This window comes from Eleutherodactylus coqui, chromosome 1 (assembly GCF_035609145.1).
Source record: "Eleutherodactylus coqui strain aEleCoq1 chromosome 1, aEleCoq1.hap1, whole genome shotgun sequence".
NCBI lineage: Eukaryota > Metazoa > Chordata > Amphibia > Anura > Eleutherodactylidae > Eleutherodactylus > Eleutherodactylus coqui.
In genome coordinates this window covers 46,525,815-46,546,746 of record NC_089837.1, presented here as the reverse complement: position 1 = coordinate 46,546,746, position 20,932 = coordinate 46,525,815, and the positions used below count along the sequence as shown (strand labels likewise).

The 20,932-nt window shown below is 43.3% G+C and overlaps 1 protein-coding gene across 1 annotated transcript in view; it reads right to left on the bottom strand.

Moving 5' to 3' along the window:
* The window catches only part of PKHD1 (PKHD1 ciliary IPT domain containing fibrocystin/polyductin), a 483,679-nt gene that overhangs the window by 25,689 nt on the left and 437,058 nt on the right, over positions 1-20,932 (bottom strand). Inside the window, exon 59 of the mRNA XM_066594190.1 lies at positions 16,033-17,002. Coding sequence (XP_066450287.1) covers positions 16,033-17,002 — 970 coding nt within the window. The remainder of the gene's footprint in view (positions 1-16,032; positions 17,003-20,932) is intronic.

Sequence of the window (20,932 nt, the reverse complement as noted above, 5' to 3'; positions counted from 1 at the left end):
GGGATGAGCGTCTTCCCTGCCACATATCCCCCCGCACACAGCTATCCAGGTTAATATGCCAATGTGGGCAGTGACCCGAAGCTCCGAGGAGCGGAAATTGTAGGCGAAATGATAAAGTGATTAGTCATTCACATCATCACCGCGGTCTGCGCAATATACACAGACAGCACTAGGCACAGAGATACAGCCGTGCGCCTTTGGCCTTAGGTTGGCCCTGATTTATCAAGACGGCATTTCCTATGCTCTTCTCAATATATGTCGTGTGTGCCAACTTGATCATTGGATGGCCACTTTATTAGCGACACTCACCTAGTAGTGCGTTGGACCCCTTTGGCTTTCAGTGCGCAGAAATTCAATCATCCCACCAGGTGTTGAAATGTTTCTGCAAGAATATTGGCCCCTGCGGACAGGAAGATACTTGTAGTTGCTGCAAACCAAATGGAGGTGCTGACATGCTCTGGCCAGCTGCATACGCCAAATTCTGACCTCCCATGAGAAATCTGGATCCATCTGAGCAGGAGATGTTTTTCTGTTGCGCTGATATAGTTGTTGCTCTCTTTTGTCCCCTGGAGTCTCGCCTTTCTGTTTCTCTTAGATACAATGGCGCTGGAGTTGGTCGTTTGCTGTTATAGCCCATCCGTGGTAAGGAACGATGAGTTATGCACTCCGACAGATTAGTTGGAGCACCAATGTTGAGTTTGGCTGCAGTTTCCTTAACTGTGCAAATCTTGACATCCTCCTCTGACCCCTTTCATTGATGAGTTGTTTCTGTCCTCAGCATCCCCTTTTTCCTCTTTTACACCATTCTCTGTATACTCTCTACACCACTGCAGGAGAAAACCCCACAAGGTTGGCAGTGAAATATCAGCCTCGGCTAATCTAGCACCGATGACCAACCTCGTTCGTTGTAAGTCGTTCAGATCGCAGGATCTTCCCATCTAATTTTCTGTGGATTTGCGCTGAAATTGATCCACAGAAATCTTGTCACTTGATTTTATGCTGCACTCCGGGGTCATGGAGATCATTTCCGTAAAGGAAGTTCCAGTAGTGAAAGGACTGGGGGCTCTAATAAGTTGGCCAGTCTGTGTAAGTAGGTGTCAATTTATACAAGTACACACCCCTGCTTATTTGTCAGGGTACACACTTAAGGGTAGTAATGGTTGGGTGGGGGGTGACCCAGCTTAATTCGTTTAAGGTCAAACCAGACAGCAAAGCATAGAATAGTAGAGTTAGAAGGGACCTCCAGGGTCATCGGGTCCGACCCCCTGCTCAGTGCAGGATTCACTAAATCATCCCAGACAGATGTCTGTCCAGCTGCTGAAGACTTTCATTGAAGGAGAACTCACCACCTCCCGTGGCAAGCAGGGTGGTCCTCCTTGCACAGTGCATACCCCTGCTTATCTGCCAGCAAAAGTATTAAGAGGGCATGTGACCCCCTCTCCACAGAGCACACCCCCACTTTAAAAAAGACAGACAAACTGGAGCAAGTTCAGATAAGAGTTACCAATATGGTGAGCGGTCTGCAGATCATGTCCTATGAGGAACGGTTAAAGGATCTGGGAATGTTTAGCTTGCAAAAAAGAAGGCTGAGAGGAGACTTAATAGCGGTCTACAAATATCTGAAGGGCTGTCACAGTGCAGAGGGATCAGCCCTATTCTCATCTGTACAAGGAAAAACTAGAAGCAATGGGATGAAACTGAAAGGGAGGAGACAAAGATTAGATATTAGACAGTGAGGGGATGAATGAGTGGCACAGGTTACCACGGGAGGTGGTGAGTTCTCCTTCTATGAAAGTGTTCAAACAGAGCCTGGACAGATATCTGTCTGGGATGATTTAGTGATCCTGCACTGAGCAGGGGGCTGGACCCGATGACCCTGGAGGTCCCTTCCAACTCTATGAGTCTAAGAACAATAACCACCATAATCAGAATTCCCACAATGCTCTTGTGGCTGTAACTCTCTAGAAGTGATGAGGGAACTTCTCAAAAGTTGGTTTATAGAATTTGGGCAAAAGATCGGTTTGGTCCAAATTGAAAAGGAAAAGAAGTTAAAAGAAGAAAGATGTAAAATGAAAGAAGACATTTTTAGCGCGTTCAGCCAGAACCTTCAGAGGATCAGGTAAGCCCCAACTGAACTTTTAGCAAATTTCAACCCCAAACAGGATTGTACTGTTTTGGTTCGCTCAACACCAATAATCTCTAGTAATATTCTCTCTCACTACTGAGCAAAAAAAAAAAAGTCACATCACATCCATGTTCTAGAAACTTTTTTTCTTTTTTTGCAAATTGATATTAGATTACCACCCGAATCAGAAAATAAAGGCCCATTACCCAGAATGCTTCATGCCATCCTCCGCAGACTGAAGCCACGGTTGGAAATTGATGTCATTTATGATGTAATGAATTAGAGTAAATTGTAAATGAGGCCAGACAATGAGCTCATAAAACAGCGGATAACTGTAAAGGACTGGTAATGATTCACTACAGTAAGTTTTTTCCTTGAGACGCATTACAGGCACCGTGTGCAATTGTATCCATCAATTGCTGCTGGCCTTTTAAAAAGTCATAAATAGTGGGGAAAGTTAAAGGATTTCCATCAGACAAAGTGCTACCGGATGCATAATCAGGATGATTGAACAGTCGACATTGTGAAAGGCATGGCTCCGTACCGGCTCGGCATCTCACAGGGGGAAAAAATCTGGAAATTGGTAATTTCCAAGATCCAACATTTGATGATGATGATGAGATGTAGGATACGATCCACTGACTGTTCTATAGGGACTGTGTATGGTGATGTAGTATAGGTCTAGTAAGTGCCGGTGGACACGGAGAAGGGCCCATAACAAAGTCAAAAGCTGCAAATGTTGGGGCAGAATCAAGGGGAAGGTATGAACTGCTGATCCGTGCGGGGATTTTCCTTTGTGGATCTCAAGAATTTCCATAGTGATTCCAAAAGCAGTATTTCTGCAGGCGATCCTGTATCTTGGCCTATGGGTGCTTTCACACAGGACCAAATGTCAGCCTGATGCAACACACAATGGTCAATACGCATGTTGAGCAGCGCTCGTTTAGTACTCTTTTACACGGGCCAAGAATCAGCTTATGGGGAGAAAGCATTGCTACCGCGTTTCCCCGAAAATAAGACCCTGTCTTGTATTAATTTTTGCCCCAAAATAGGCACTAAGTCTTATTTTCAGGGGATGTCTTATTATTCTTACCTAGCAAGCTCGGGCCACGTCCCTGAGCCGCAGCATTGGTTTGCCAATTCATAAATCCCGCCTCCAGGAAGTGATGGCTCTGATTAGTTCTCGAGAGCTGCTCAGCCAATCAATGCAGCGCTGGATGAACCAATCATAGCCATCGCATTGGTTCACCGAGTGCTGCATTGATTGGCTGAGCAGCGCTCGAGAACCAATGAGAACCATTGCTTCCTGGTTGTAGAATTTATGAATCCCAAAACCAGGAAGCAATGTTTTGTGGGTGGTCGAGGACTGCAGGAAGCATGCCAGAGCTCCGGGAGGGACTGGCTGAGCCTGCTAGGTAATGTACTGCTTTTTTAAATGTAATACAGCTAGGGCTTATTTTCGGGGTAGGGCTTATATTTTCTGGGAAACTAGGCAGTAGGATCGTCCATCCCCATGGACACAGGAAAGGGTAAGCTGATCAGCCAGCATTTTTATATTCACGTAAACCCAATGACGAGCTGGGCGTTTGCTTGTTTGCTGGCTGATCGTTGGTCCTTTTGCATAGGAGGGACATTCATGCCCTATCGGCCCATGTCAGAGGACTTTCAACGTGCAGCAGAAGGCCTCATTCATGCATTTAGGCTGAAAATCGCATCAATGAAGAACAGCCGCGATCGAGTCCCGAGCTTCATTAGTGTTTTCTGGCTCATTCCCACAGGGGTATCGTGTGAAAAATACACTGCAGCGCGGAATTCCATCGTTCGGCTGAAATCCTCAGAATGCCTTCCAATAGCTTTAATGAGGAGAGAGAGACAGCAGTGCATCATGGGAACTACCCAGCGGCACCATCTTTGAAAAAGTCTTCAGGCCAGCTTTATAAGGGGAAGAAAAGGAATAAAAAGGTGAGCAAAATATGTTTTTATGTGTATAGCTGTTGTGTGTGATGCTTCTACTCTACAGGGCATTAATGGGAAAAAAATTCAGTTTGGGCAGCGGGACAACCCCTTTAAATAGAGGCAGCGGTTTTCTTTCCCGAATGCCGGACGCAGGTAAACTCCCTCCCCCTGCCTTTTTTTCCAGCTTATGGGGAGAAAGCATTGCTACCGCGTTTCCCCGAAAATAAGACCCTGTCTTGTATTAATTTTTGCCCCAAAATAGGCACTAAGTCTTATTTTCAGGGGATGTCTTATTTTTCTTACCTAGCAAGCTCGGGCCACGTCCCTGAGCTTCCAGCGTTTTTCGTCAAAGGTCACCATTCAAGACCTATCCTATGACGCAGCTTGACAAATCGTCGAACCAGAGCGGTCGTAGATTTCATGTTTTGCCAATGCGTTTTTTTTTAACGTGCCCGAAAATCGCTCATGTGAATAAATGCATTGGAACTCAATGCTTCACATGGCTGCGACATCTTATCGCGGCTAAAAAAACTTGTGTGAATGAGGCCGAAATCTGAGCATGAGGCTAACCTCACCGAGGCGAGTGCGATATGGCGCTCGCCAACATGCAGTATCCCGCGGATGCGAGGTGTTTTTATATCAAAACCACCTCACATCACTTTGGGCGAAGGTGCGCCCAAATACAGGACTTGGTTTAAAATTAAAATCCAACATTTCCGATACTTTTGTCCAGATATTATCCATCTGGTTTAAGTCTGAAAGCCCCCGATTAACGGCTGATTGGATCTTTCATAAGGGCATAAAAATACTGTGCTGTGGGGGTAGAGATGAGCGAGCACCAAAATGCTCGGGTGCTCGTTACTCAAGTCGAACTTTCAGTGATGCTCGAGAGTTCGTTTCGAGTAACGAACCCCATTGAAGTCAATGGGCGACTCGAGCATTTTTGTATATCGCCGATGCTCGCTAAGGTTTTCATTTGTTAAAACCTGGGAAATTCAAGAAAGTGATGGGAACGACACAGAAACAGATAGGGCAGGCGAGGGGCTACATGTTGGGCTGCATCTCAAGTTCCCAGGTCCCACTATTAAGCCACAATAGTGGCAAGAGTGAGACCCCCCCCCCCCCCCCCACTGTCAGCATAAAGATCGTTCTCCTCTGCCACAGCTGTAACAGCTGTGGCAGAGAAGAACGATGTTAGCCCATTGAATTCAATGGAGCCAGCAATACAGCAGGTTCCACTGAAAGCAATGGGCTGCCGGCGTGCGCGGGATGAATTGTCGGGAAGGGCTTAAATATATAAGCCCTTCCCTGCAATTCATCCAGAAATGTGTAAAAATTAAAAAAAAAATATACTCACCTTGTCCCGGCAGAACGATGTTAGCCCATTGAATTCAATGGAGCCGGCAATACAGCTGGCTCCATTGAAAGCAATGGGCTGCCGGCGAGCACGGGATGAATTGTCGGGAAGGGGTTAAATATATAAGCCCTTCCCTGCAATTCATCCAGAAATGTGTAAAAATAAAAAATATATATATACTCACCTGGTCCCGGCAGACGGAGTTCAGCGCGGCCAGCGGCAGTCCTCCTGAACTGCTCTGAACAGCTGTGAGTAGTATTCAGCAGCCGGGATTTAAAATGAGCTGCCTCTAATGGGTCACAGCCTGACCAATCAGAGGCAGATTCCACTCACACACCCATTCATGAATTTATGAATGGGTGAGTGACTGCTGCCTCTCATCTGATTGGTCCCGCTGAGCCAATCAGAGGCAGCAGTCACACACCCATTCATAAATTCATGAATGGGTGTGTGAGTGGAATCTGCCTCTGATTGGTCAGGCTGTGACCAATGAGAGGCAGCTCATTCAGCAGGCGGGGATTTTAAATCCCCGGCTGCTGAATACTACTCACAGCTGTTCAGAGCAGTTCAGGAGGACTGCCGCTGGCCGCGCTGAACTCCGTCTGCCGGGACCAGGTGAGTATATATATATATTTTTTTTTACACATTTCTGGATGAATTGCAGGGAAGGGCTTATATATTTAACCCCTTCCCGACAATTCATCCCGTGATCGCCGGCAGCCCATTGCTTTCAATGGAGCCGGCTGTATTGCCGGCTCCATTGAATTCAATGGTCAGTGCTCGTTTAATCGAGACGAGTACCGTGTGGTGCTCGTCTCGAGTAACGAGCATCTCGAGCACCCTAATACTCGAACGAGCACCAAGCTTGGACGAGTATGCTCGCTCATCTCTATGTGGGGGCTGTGGTGCGTTGGAAGCCCTCTGTATGTGGATGAACATGGGCATTAAAGGGAGCGCCCGCTGTCATAGCCGGGATACATTGAGACCGCTGCTCCGACCCGTTCAGCGGCTGCCACCTGTAATCGCCACTGCAGCTCCCACTGACTTCAATGAGAGCTGCACTATCAATTAAGAGCGCGGCCACTACATAGAGATCGGAGCACTAGCGTACGCTCCGACCGCGGTGCATTCCCGCACTGACAGCAGGCGCTGCCTTGAAAACCCTTTTAACAATCGCTCGTCCCCACAACGGAGGTTCTCTGCGACTTCTGACTGGCAGAACAAATGACAATTATCACACTATATAGTCAATCGGCGGTTGTTAAAAACGGCCCAGAATCATCCTGTGGAAGAGGGTTTTACGTACCGAAGCGATCGGTAGGCCCATACTGTAGTACTACTCCACGAGCCTCCAACTGAGGTCTCTTTCACATAAGTGTAGGCATTTTTACATCCACGCCATTTATTGGCATAAATGGGCGTTTTCCGCGATCGCGGCCAGCGTTTCCTCGCCCATTTACATGACCGGGAGCTATGGTTTTACTGAAAACATAGATTGCCCCCCGGAAATCCCTCGCTCTGCCAGAACCCTCGGGATGCCTTCCAATGCCTACAGAGAGGCACCTGTAAGCTTGTCGCAGCATCAGACGCCGCTGAACTGCCTCCCCCTCCCTTTCTTTATCCACCTCCCATAGGAGTCTATGGGAGCCACCGGCGTATATCGGGCAAAAAATAGAACCACAACTATCTTCTTGCCCAATGTATATGCGTTGGCACGTATTTCAGTCGCTTATGTTACATTTTTCACGGTTCAACGTTTTTACGTGCCGTATATTCGCCCATGTGAACAAATGCATTGGAAACTAATGGTTCAGATGGTCGCGTGAATCGGCCGGCCATAAAAACGTCACCGCTTATGCGCTCGTGTGAATGAAGCCTGACTTGGTGGACGGCTGCCAGTGTGAAAGGGTCCTACGCTGTAGCAGCGAAGAGTTTGTCATATCTACTGTGCCACAATTGTGTTTGTAACTCGTAGCAGTTCTTTCTACCTGAGGGCAAAGAGACACGGGCACATGCGCTAATACGCTCGGCGCTGCGGAGTAAGTTGGCGCCGTACAAATAAAGATTATTCATACATTTATAGTATTAGCGCGCGGGTTTGGAAAAAAACGTGAAGATCGACCCTGCGCTATCTTTTCCACAAGTAGTATTAACGCCCCAGAATCCCAATAGTGGAAACAAACCATTGAAATGGCCAATTAGTGTAACGAGTTCCAAGCGCTCTCTTTCCGTGCGCGAATGAGCAGGAAAATAATAGATGCACACTCAAAACGCATTGAAATCAATGGGTTCTAGTTTCTGCGTATTGTGCGCGCAAAAAGCTGAGCAAATACGTTCGTGTGAATAAGCCCCTAGGCCGGATGCCCAATGACATATTTGCGCGCAATACACAGAAAATAGGACCGTTTGGTTTCAATAAGTTCGTTCACATTTGCATCTTCGGCGTGCGCATTTAGGTGGCACAAGAGTCTAGCCAGCATGCTCTATTTTACCGCACATTCTACAGTGAAAGGGCGCGGAACATTAGTATTTTTTGCGCGCACAATTGTGCATAACTTCAGCATGCAAAACGTACAGTAAAATATGCCGCTGTGCATACAACTACGCAAGGTGCATTTCACAAAAACGTAGCGCAAATGCATGTGTAAATACACCGACGCTCATGTGAATCTGGCGCATTCGCACAGGCGAAAAAATCGTTTTACGTCTTGTACAGGCTTAGACAAGTGTGTTTTACCGCGATTTTGCGTGGGAAAATTCCGCCTTCAAACCGCGAAGAACCAAACCCATCGATGTCCGTGGATTCTTTCGCACTTCTTATTTTTGCTCTCGCTGCTTTCGCAGGCACAAAAAAAAATAGGTCCTGCCCTGTCCTGGGGGTATTTGCACCATACAGGTCTATGGTAGCGGCACAACTATGTGCTAAACGCTGTGTATACCCGCGATCGCCAGCACCTTATTAGGCTAATTAGACATTTAAATCAACGCCACCCGTGTGAATAAGTGGCGCCAGCGCAGATATACTCAGCATTTGCGTAGACATACTTGCAAAATAAACTTGTGCACTGTGCAAAAAAAATTGCGCGGGCTCGAGAGTATTGCGACAAACACTTGAAGGACGAAAATACGACCCGTTATTTGCAGATGGCGAAATCGCAGAACGTTCTATTTTCATACGAATCTCGCCAAAGAACAGAACATGCAGATGTGCGGCCGCCCGTACACCGCACATAACACGGATAGAGCGTCCGCAGGCTGTGTGATGCGAGTCACGCCCCAGAATGTCGGGTGCGACCCGCTCTCGCCCGTGTCAGCAACAGTATCGTATTCATACTACTTCATAACCACAAACGGTTAAATACCAACTTCGGCGCTGCCGCATCTTCGCCTTTCATCCTCCATTACTATCGATCTCCTACGAAATAACCTAAACTAAAATCTAGAGTTAAGAGTTAACCCTCCTCCCCCATTCCTATTTTACCAAACCGCACGTTGGCTGTCTGCGCCATTTTTTTAATCTTTTACGATATGTTATAATAGTGTAATAAATCTGTTAGCTTAAAATGGAATCTCTGTGGCCTTTTAGAGAAATCATCATTAAACGCGGAGCCCCCGTTAATGATGCCATCCCTGCGAAATTGTTTAATCCGCGGCTGGGGTGAAAGGTCGCCAAATGAATTTTTAATCGTACATCAACTTGACACGCGAAAGGGAAAACCGCAATAGATAAAAGTTACAGTAAAGGGCAGCGTCTCCTCCCGATAGGTCAATAGCAGCCAAGAGAGTCACTCATTCAGTCTCCTCTCGTGCTGCCTCGCCGTCCTCCCATTTAATATGGACACCCAATTAATGCCGCCGCGGCCTGGGCAGCCTCGTTGTGGGTGAATTATGGCGCGCCCCCCCCTTTACTGGCAATGGAAGTGATCCCAATATATCACGGTGAGCTGGGAATTAGCGCTAATTGATTTGAGTTACTGAGCGATGATGTCCCCACTTACACAATGTAAGCCTTATTGGGTTCCTAGAAGACGAGATTAGATTCCTTCGCTGGTTGCCGTGGCGACTCCGCCGACCTGACATCCTGTTAAAGCGTTGTAAAGGTCCTCTGCGTGGCCCCACTGGGGTCGTCAGTAACCTGAAGTGAAGGCTAAACATCATTACATCCCTGCTGTAATATTAAAGCAAGAGGATAAACACCTTATTGACGGCCACCTGAATTTATCATCGCCCATTGTCATCCAATTTACAGACACTAATGTGACTCTACCCGAGGGAAGGGAGCCAACCGATGTCAAACGATGCAATAGCAGCACGTTACACCCCGCACCCCGGTGCCGAGGACGAAGTACACCGGTATATAGCTCCATTGTGACGGGGGACTGTCACTAGGATATACAGAGTGAAGACCGCACTCAGCCAGAGGAGAACCCTCATACACATGTACATAGGAGCAGTATTATAGTAGTTATATTCTTGTACATAGGGGGCAGTATTATAGTAGTTATATTCTTGTACATAGGGGGCAGTATTATAGTAATTATATTCTTGTACATAGGAGGCAGTATTATAGTAGTTATATTATTGTACATAGGGGGCAGTATTATAGTAGTTATATTCTTGTACATAGGAGGCAGTATTATAGTAGTTATATGCTTGTACATAGGAGGCAGTATTATAGTAGTTATATTCTTGTACATAGGGAGCAGTATTATAGTAGTTATATTATTGTACATAGGGGGCAGTATTATAGTAGTTATATTCTTGTACATAGGAGGCAGTATTATAGTAGTTATATTCTTGTACATAGGGGGCAGTATTATAGTAGTTATATTCTTGTACATAGGGGGCAGTATTATAGTAATTATATTCTTGTACATAGGAGGCAGTATTATAGTAGTTATATTATTGTACATAGGGGGCAGTATTATAGTAGTTATATTCTTGTACATAGGAGGCAGTATTATAGTAGTTATATGCTTGTACATAGGAGGCAGTATTATAGTAGTTATATTCTTGTACATAGGGAGCAGTATTATAGTAGTTATATTATTGTACATAGGGGGCAGTATTATAGTAGTTATATTCTTGTACATAGGAGGCAGTATTATAGTAGTTATATTCTTGTACATAGGAGTAGTTTTATAGTAGTTATATTCTTGTACATAGGTGGCAGTATTATAGTAGTTATATTCTTGTACATAGGGGGCAGTATTATAGTAGTTATATTCATATGCATAGGAGCAGTATTATAGTAGTTATATCCTTGTACATAGGAGCAGTATTATAGTAGTTATATTCTTGTACATAGGAGGCAGTATTATAGTAGTTATATTCTTGTACATAGGAGGCAGTATTATAGTAGTTATATTCTTGTACATAGGAGCAGTATTATAGTAGTTATATTCTTGTACATAGGAGGCAGTATTATAGTAGTTATATTCTTGTACATAGGGGGCAGTATTATAGTAGTTATATTCTTGTACATAGCAGCAGTATTATAGTAGTTATATTATTGTACATAGGGGGCAGTATTATAGTAGTTATATTCTTGTACATAGGAGCAGTATTATAGTAGTTATATTATTGTACATAGGGGGCAGTATTATAGTAGTTATATTCTTGTACATAGGAGGCAGCATTATAGTAGTTATATTCTTGTACATAGGAGTAGTATTATAGTAGTTATATTCTTGTACATAGGTGGCAGTATTATAGTAGTTATATTCTTGTACATAGGGGGCAGTATTATAGTAGTTATATTCTTGTACATAGGAGCAGTATTATAGTAATTATATTCTTGTACATAGGAGGCAGTATTATAGTAGTTATATTCTTGTACATAGGAGGCAGTATTATAGTAGTTATATCCTTGTACATAGGAGCAGTATTATAGTAATTATATTCTTGTACATAGGAGGCAGTATTATAGTAGTTATATTCTTGTACATAGGAGGCAGTATTATAGTAGTTATATCCTTGTACATAGGAGCAGTATTATAGTAATTATATTCTTGTACATGGGAGGCAGTATTATAGTAGTTATATTCTTGTACATAGGAGGCAGTATTATAGTACTTATATTCTTGTACATAGGAGCAGTATTATAGTAGTTATATTCTTGTACATAGGAGGCAGTATTATAGTAGTTATATTCTTGTACATAGGGGGCAGTATTATAGTAGTTATATTCTTGTACATAGGGGGCAGTATTATAGTAGTTATATTCTTGTACATAGGAGGTAGTATTATAGTAGTTATATTCTTGTACATAGCAGCAGTATTATAGTAGTTATATTATTGTACATAGGGGGCAGTATTATAGTAGTTATATTCTTGTACATAGAAGCAGTATTATAGTAGTTATATCCTTGTACATAGGAGCAGTATTATAGTAATTATATTCTTGTACATGGGAGGCAGTATTATAGTAGTTATATTCTTGTACATAGGAGGCAGTATTATAGTAGTTATATTCTTGTACATAGGAGGCAGTATTATAGTAGTTATATCCTTGTACATAGGAGCAGTATTATAGTAATTATATTCTTGTACATGGGAGGCAGTATTATAGTAGTTATATTCTTGTACATAGGAGGCAGTATTATAGTACTTATATTCTTGTACATAGGAGCAGTATTATAGTAGTTATATTCTTGTACATAGGAGCAGTATTATAGTAGTTATATCCTTGTACATAGGAGCAGTATTATAGTAATTATATTCTTGTACATGGGAGGCAGTATTATAGTAGTTATATTCTTGTACATAGGAGGCAGTATTATAGTACTTATATTCTTGTACATAGGAGCAGTATTATAGTAGTTATATTCTTGTACATAGGGAACAGTCATATAGTTGTTATATTCTTGTACATAGGAGGCAGTATTATAGTAGTTATATTCTTGTACATAGGGGGCAGTATTATAGTAGTTATATTCTTGTACATAGGGGGCAGTATTATAGTAGTTATATTCTTGTACATAGGAGGTAGTATTATAGTAGTTATATTCTTGTACATAGCAGCAGTATTATAGTAGTTATATTATTGTACATAGGGGGCAGTATTATAGTAGTTATATTCTTGTACATAGAAGCAGTATTATAGTAGTTATATTCTTGTACATAGAGGGCAGTATTAGAGTAGTTATATTCTTGTACATAGGAGTAGTATTATAGTAGTTATATTCTTGTACATAGGGGGCAGTATTATAGTAGTTATATTCTTGTACATAGGGGGCAGTATTATAGTAGTTATATTCTTGTACATAAGAGCAGTAATATAGTAGTTATATTCTTGTACATAGGAGGCAGTATTATAGTAGTTATATTCCTGTACATAGGGGGCAGTATTATAGTAGTTATATTGTTGTACATAGGAGGCAGTATTATAGTAGTTATATTCTTGTACATAGGGGGCAGTATTATAGTAGTTATATTCTTGTACATAAGAGGCAGTATTACAGTAGTTATATTCTTGTACATAGCGGGCAGTATTATAGTAGTTATATTCTTGTACATAGGGGCAGTATTATAGTAGTTATATTCTTGTACATAGGAGCAGTATTATAGTGGTTATATTCTTGTACATAGAAGCAGTATTATAGTAGTTATATTCTTGTACATGGGGGCAGTATTATAATTGTTATATAGTTATCTGTAGTATGCAGCATGATTTGTTTATTCAATTCTGTCATGATTAATGAAAAAAATCTGTCGACCTAGCCTTACCATCAAGGTGTGATAATGAACATAGAAGATAGCTCCTCTGCCAGTAAAGAAAACATGTTACCCTGCCTTTAAACCCCTCCATGATGATAATAATATATTGAATAGCAATCAATGTATAGATCATAGTTAATTCTGCAAAATACATGTAACTTTATCATATTTGCTACTCGTTATGGAAACTGCCCTCTAATTGCGGTATCTCCTCTGTAAAACCTTTGACCTGTTCTTTACATAAACCCTGAGTATCAGATATTACTATAAGTTCCGGATAGTTTTCCTCTGGTTTCCAGTCTGGGAGCATTGAGAAGAATGTACTTCATGCTGGCTGGCAGAGAACCAGTGAACTATTAACACTTCCAGTCTCTGTTTGGCGGCTGCTGCCAGCCGAGCTGAATCATGGTAACAGATTTGACACTGCATGTTATCAGCCATTATCCATCCTTTGTTTGTTTTCTTTTATGTCAAGCGGAGATTAACGTGAGCAAAGAGTTGAAAGCCACTGATGGACCATCGCCAGGGCGTGCGGATATGTTCATGTGTAGAAAAAATAAACACGAGGTGCAGAAAATCGAAATGGGAAATTTTCCACTGAAGGAAAGTGTTCTGCGCTGCGGCGTCCGGGAGGTCGTGTTACTTATTTGCCAGTGCATGAAAGATCTTGCAAAACTCATAACCCGAACCCAGTGCAACAAAAAGAGCGATATGGCTTAATTGTTCTCATGCCTGTCGGTGTAGTTACTGCGCTCATCATGGCCAGACTACGGTTGACGAGGGCCCATTTCCACCAGATTCGCTGCCTCAACCATGGCCAACCTGAGCTACAGGGTGCTGGCCACCAGCTTGTAGGGGGCACCAGGTGGATGTAGATGCGGGACTGTTTTCCCTTTATGTCTGCCCAGTCTCTGTGTGGCAGCTTCTTCTGGAGCTACATGAACCATCCTTCTCCTGTCTCTCCCTTCCCCTCTGATGTTCCGAGGTGCTGCTGTCAGCCCTTCAACGCCCCTGAAACTCTGCAACACATTTAGTTTATTCTGCTACTGTATTTATGTTACCAGCTTGGTTCTGGTTAAGTATTTATACCGAGGAAGGTTTTGGAGTTGTACTTATGTACTGAGCTTGGTTCTGGAGCTGTATTTATGTTATCAGCTTGGTTCTGGAGCTGTATCTATGTACTAAGGTTGGTTCTGGTGCAATATCTGAAGTGATGTTGGTTCTTGTACTCTATTATGCACTAGGCTTAGTTCTTCTACTGTTTATGTATTAAGATTGATTCTGGTGCTGCTTTTATGTTGTGGGTTTGGTTCATGTATTTATGTACTGAGCTTGATCTGGTGCTTTATTTATGTTATAAGCTTGGCTCTGCTACAGTATTTATTCACTAAGCTGTTCTCGTATGGGTATGTTGTATTTTGTTGCTTTCTGTATAAGCAGAATACAGGCAGACAGTCATGTTCATATCTGGAGACCTGGGTATGAACACCTCAATCCTGCATTTACTGAAGAGCGGCATACTGCCCCCTACTGGTGTGATGGTCTGGGGGGCCATCGTATAGAACAGCTGGTCACCCCTAGTAGTGGTACGAGGGACAATGACTGCTTAGCGATATGTTCAGGACATCCTGCAGCCACATGTGTTCCTCTCATGGCGGCTTCCAAGAGGCAGCAGGATAATGTTCGGCCGCACACACAAGGGGGTCACAGGAATGTCCTCACAACATCCTATGAGTTTGCACGATCTAGAGGTTCAGTTCCAGCAAATGTGGACCGATTTGCCGCATTATACCATACAGACCTGTATACCCGCCCGTGTCACATCTTCCATCCAATTTAGACATGGTACAATAGGGTACTAGAGCCTCCATGTCAGCCCGTATCACATCTTGTATCCAAGCTAGAGGCGGTACAACAGGGTACTAGAGCCTCCTTGTTAGCCCGTATCACATCTTGTATACAAGCTAGAGGTGGTACAACAGGGTACTAGAGCCTCCATGCCAGCCCGTATCACATCTTGTATCCAAGCTAGAGGTGGTACAACAGGGTACTAGAGCCTCTCTGCCCACATGTATCACATCTTGTATCCAAGCTACAGGCGGTACAACAGAGTACTAGAGCCTCCATGTCCGTCCATATCAGATCTTGCATCCAAGCTAGAGGTGGTAAAACAGGGTACTAGAGCCTCCATGCCTGCCTGTATCACATCTTGTATCCAAGCTAGAGGTGGTACAACAGGGTACTAGAGCCTCCATGCCTGCCTGTATCACATCTTGTATCCAAGCTACAGGTGGTACAATAGGGTACTAGAGCCTCCATGTCCGCCCATATGACATCTTGTATCCAAGCTAGAGGTGGTACAACAGGGTACTAGAGCCTCCATGCCTGCCTTATCACATCTTGTATCCAAGCTAGAGGCAGTACAACAGGGTACTAGAGCCTCCATTTCTGCCTATATCACATTTTGTATCCAAGCTAGAGGTGGTACAACAGGGTACTAGAGCATCCATGCCCGTCCGTATCACATCTTGTATCCAAGCTACAGGTGGTACAATAGGGTACTAGAACCTCCATGTCCACCCGTATCACATCTTGACTAAATAATATGAACACACTGGAACTGGATGGCACTACCATACCCTGACTGGATAACAGCACCATAGTGTGACTGGATAATGCTCCTATATTGTGACTAAATAACACAGCCGTACTGGGATTATATACCACCGTATCATAACCAAAAACACAGCCAAAATAACCCTGAGCATGTAGATCTCATGGACTGGAGCGCACGCTATGACGTCACCCCGGTCCCAATCCAACTTAGTCGGCGAGTCGTGACACATCAATATATCTTCTATAAATCTGGAAGTACCTGCTGTTGTTCCAAGGAGTTGGCTCAATCACCATCAGTGATTCGATATGCATATCGATGACTTTCTCAAGCTCGCCAGTCTGTAGAGCACCGATAATATCTGTTGCAATGTTCTGCAAGTTACCGTAGGTCAAAGAAGCAGTTGTAGAGAGTTCTTCAGGTGAAGCAAAGTCATGTATTTCCACAACAAGAACTTCTATCAAGCTTTCTTGCCTATGTCTCTCATGGTCAACAGTAAGAGGTGGCTCAGAGTGACGTTTAACTCTTCGCCTTTCCTCAAGTACAGGAGGACAGTGCCTCTTACGCTTAGAGTGGTTGTCCATCATGGCCTCTAATGTCACAGCCCTGCCTTGTAAATTCTGCACTACTGTCACCTGTGATGGAGCAATGCTTAAAAACGTTGCCAGTTTCGATGGCAGTTGGTCATACAAGTCCTTGATTGCTCCCAAAGCCACATAAAAAAATAAATGGATGGATAGATTGGTCCATATCTCCACTGGTTCGTTTCCTTGGAGAACGATGTACAACAAATTTTCTCGAAAGCTGAAAAAACTTGAAATTTGGTCATTACTTTGAAATTTGGGCTCAGAGTCATAGATAATTGTTGAGTATTTCCTGCCTCGCCAAACGATATAGAAACTATTTGGAACATCATAAAACAGCGCCAAAATAAGTTTGGTCGAGTTCTGACAGCCATTGAGACGGAGTCGAATTGCCTTGGGAGTTGGACCACTGAAACACACTTTCGACATTCTTTTAGCTGGTAAGATGGAGTAAAAAGTTTTTTCTTGAGTGTTCTGTCCACTGACAAACATTTGGATAAAGTTATTAGTGACGGATAAAACTGGCGTGATGGACTGAGTGATATCTGCGATGACTTCGAGGACGACGACTGTGTGGTCAATCTGTTGACATGTGTGAGCCTGAGATTCAGAGTTATAGGAACAAAGATCGTCCTCCTTGTAAATCCCTGGAAAGAAAGTAAAAATGTAGATTTTAAGAACATTCTAGAATAAAGTATAATTTATTCATAATATTCATGTTGTTGCCACCTCTATTCTGGAAGATCTTGGGGTCTAGATCTACCTAGATAACATATAAGTAGAGTAAGGCTTCTAGCTGTTGGTCTTCCTTTTTTCACACACAAACCAAAAACAACAAGTATGGGCAGTTTCAGACGAATGTGTATTTCTCCCCTTATGGGGCCGTGATAATCACAGCCGGATAACGGGACTAAACGAAACCACTGATTTCAATGAATTTCATTGGTTTCGTTTTCACAATTGGGATTCTTGCCCGTCAATTGTACAGCTTAGAAAAGATAGGGCTTTGCCTATCTTTACCGCATGTAGTTAATAGATAGGCCGGACCTGTCTCCCCGCTATATCATTCAAATTCCTGCGCTATGGAGCAGAGTTTAAATGGCCAGTGAAGGGGAAGACATTTCCCTCATTTAGGCACAACTATGGTCCGTACCCATGAGCGTCGTTACGTCTACAGCCATGTGAAACCTATCATTTACCTGGAGCAAAATCCTAACAGTGCCTCACTTAAGGTGCCCATATGCATTAGGGCTCATTCTCATGGCCGTATGCGTAAAACTCTGCGTAAACATCGCCTTTGAAATGCATATTGTTCAGTTTTTCCTGCGTATGATCGCATATGCGTTTTTTTATTTGCACATGTATACCTGCGTATGTACAACATATGTTGCACGCCGAAAAAAGGCAAGCAGGGCAAAAGGCCTGGAATGATGCTCTTCCTGATTTTTTTAAATTCATCAGCATGTTTCCTAGCAGCATGCATGAAAAGCGCAATTGCTACTCTAGCGCTTGCGTTGGCATTGCGTATCACATGCACCCATAGAGAACAATAGGGCTCTTATATGCGCAATACGCGATAAAATAGAGTATGCTGCAATTTTTCTTACGTGCATGACATACGCAATTACTATGCCCAAGTGTGAATGGATCAATAAAAATTTATTTACTCTCATTGACTCTATTTACCGTGTATTACATGTGCGTAATACAGGGTGAAAATACACCCGTGTGAATGAGCCCTTAGACAAAACTTGGCCTAACCCACTGATTTTGTTGGGATCGCTTACATTTGTGCTTACACTTGTGTTGTTTCTTCTGTCGAACAACGGAAGCCACAACACTCTTCCTGGATCATCAGATACCACTGGCACCTGATAGACCCCAATACAATTGGGCACATAATCCGGTCCAACTTTTTCTAGTATGGTTTCCACCATTTGGACAGGAAAACTAGCTCTGTAAATAGTGCAAAGGAATCTGCAGTGTAGCTGTGAACAGAACCTAAGGGCCTCCCTACTTTCTCCATTGGCAGGACTTGGAGGAAAGAAGGAATCAACATGTTTGATCCTTTGTTCCCACGGGAGATAAGTCCTTTTTAGAGAAGTATGGCAGTGTCTTATTTTTGTGTTATAATGGGTTTATCCTGATTTCTCTACTGGGAGAATGGGGAAGATAGCCATCCTATGAGCTTGACTAGCTTAAAGTGACCCTTAAGTTCCAGGGCACAAATTTGTCTCAGGACTGGAGGGGGGGGTATATTACCTATGGTCATTCTTCTCTACTGATGTTCCTCTTATCTGCTAGTTTGAGCTCCTGTTTTCAGGCATCTAACATAGCTAGAGAAATGTTCTACCAAGCTAATGCACGCTGCATAATGCTCTCTGATTAGCCAGCACTGATCAGGTGAGCAATGTTGGTCAATCAGAAAGCAGGTATAGTGCATTAGTAGTCTAACACTACCAGTCCACTGTGGGGATTAAGTAGTCTGAAGAGTTTGTTGGCCAGCTAAAAATAAGACTCACAATCGGCAGATCAGAGGGGATTCAGTACCGAAGACCAACGTCAGATAATATAACTGCTTCCTCCAGTCCCAGAACACAATTTTGTCCTGAAACCGATGCCCATAATCATTAGGCAAAACTTGGGCAAAACTGCTGATTTTGGCGGGAACAGTTGGCCAACAATCTTACATGTACGGGGACCTCCCAACATCAGATGTCATCGGAAAGTTATCGGCTGATATTTATTTCATGTCTACAGCCAGCTTTAAGGGTCTTTTACATGGCCAGTTGATCTGGCAAGAATGTTCATGTCAACACTAGTTTCTGTGACCTTCAGGCCATGTGATGCTGTACCTGATCAACTGACGAACAAGCAAACACTAACTCATATGCTAGTGGCAACATTTGTGCTTCCCCCAAAAAATCATCATTGTTGGGAGCACATCTTCCTGTGTGAATGGTCTACAGTAGGTGCTGCCAACATTGGAGGCATGGTCAACCCTCTAATAAGTAATCTGAATTGTGGATGGTGTTGCTTCTGCTAGGGCGGTCCTAGGAAACTAGTGCTAAATGATCTGTGCAGTACTTTGGGTTGTCGTGGTGCAACTGGGGGCTCATGATTTGTGTACTGTGGCATAGATGACCATCCCAGACCTCCTCCATTGTGACAATCTGCTGGTTTATGGCTTTTGGTGGTTTATTGGGCTATGTACTGGTTATGACTAGAGATGAGCGAGTAATGCCTTAGCCGAGTATCTCCCCGCTCGTCTCTAAAGATTCGGGGGCCGACGCACGTGACAGGTGAGTTGCGGCGGGGAGCGTGGGGGAGAGAGGGAGAGAGAGATCTCCCCTCCGTTCCTCCCCGCTCTCCCCCGCAGCTCCCCGTGTGTGTTTTTGTTTCCGCTAAAAAACATAGAAGGATTTTGATAGAATGAATTTGCAATTAACAAAAGAGGGTTTAGAGCTTCAGTGGGAATCCTAATTAGTGAATGGATTTAGTCAATGGATTACAAAAAAAATCACAAACAAATCCATAATGAAACAAGTTTTCCTGAACGAGACGTTTCTTTATTGTTTTTTTTTCATGCACTTGTTTTTCTTTGTCTTTTCTTAAGATACTGAACCTACAAGCTCTTATCTTAGTTCTGTAAGAAGCTGATTACATCTGTTTGCTGGAGGGACTTAAATCCCAGAATCTCCTTCAGACACTGAAACGGTTAACATATTTTCGGTAGTTACATAAAGAGATTCTCTCACTTGGGATATTCTCCTGCCAATCCTAATTTTCTGCGGCCTGTTGATTTTGATCACTTTTAAATGAAACCCACACTGGCCTTAGTAATCATAATGTCATTTGCAATTTCCCACAAAACACATTTATCCGCTAAGTAGCACATTGGAGAAAAAAAAAGGAACTCCCTATGTACTCTTCCCTGAAAAAGGCCTAATCGGATTACTTCATCATGAACCTCCAAGCAGGGGTTCTTGTAAGAGGTCTGCGAGAGAAAGAGACAAAACCGAGGCCTGCTCACAGCTGACTCTCATAATGCCGGTGAAGAAGAGACACCCAATGTAGCACGCGAAGGGCAAGAGCGAGATGGCCCTCGGGGCTTCTCCTCAAAGAGACCGGTCAGGGAGGATAAAAACCAATGAATTCAAAAAAAGTGACCTGTGAATTCTGAGATGTTTGATATAATAACAAGACTATCTACGGGTTCTGTTTCACGTTAAGAAAATTGAATCCAAACCCTGATGTTTTCTAACCAAGACTCCTGATTTGGAGCTACGGACACTTTATGTCAAGCATCGAACACCGAATTCAAAAATAACACTCAACGAGCTGAGAACACGGTACGTGGCTCCATGTTTGCATTCCAACTATGGAAATATTAGATTGACTCTAGATGTTTGAGAGTGGGCCAGATGTCCTGACAGTGAAAATACCTTTTTTCCGCATGATCGTTCTATAAACATCAGTTGGCCAGTCACGCATGTCCAGGTCTGACCACAAAAACAGAAGACTTTGCACGAAAAAAGAAGAATTCGAGCCACCAGCTGTCATAAAACAACACCCGG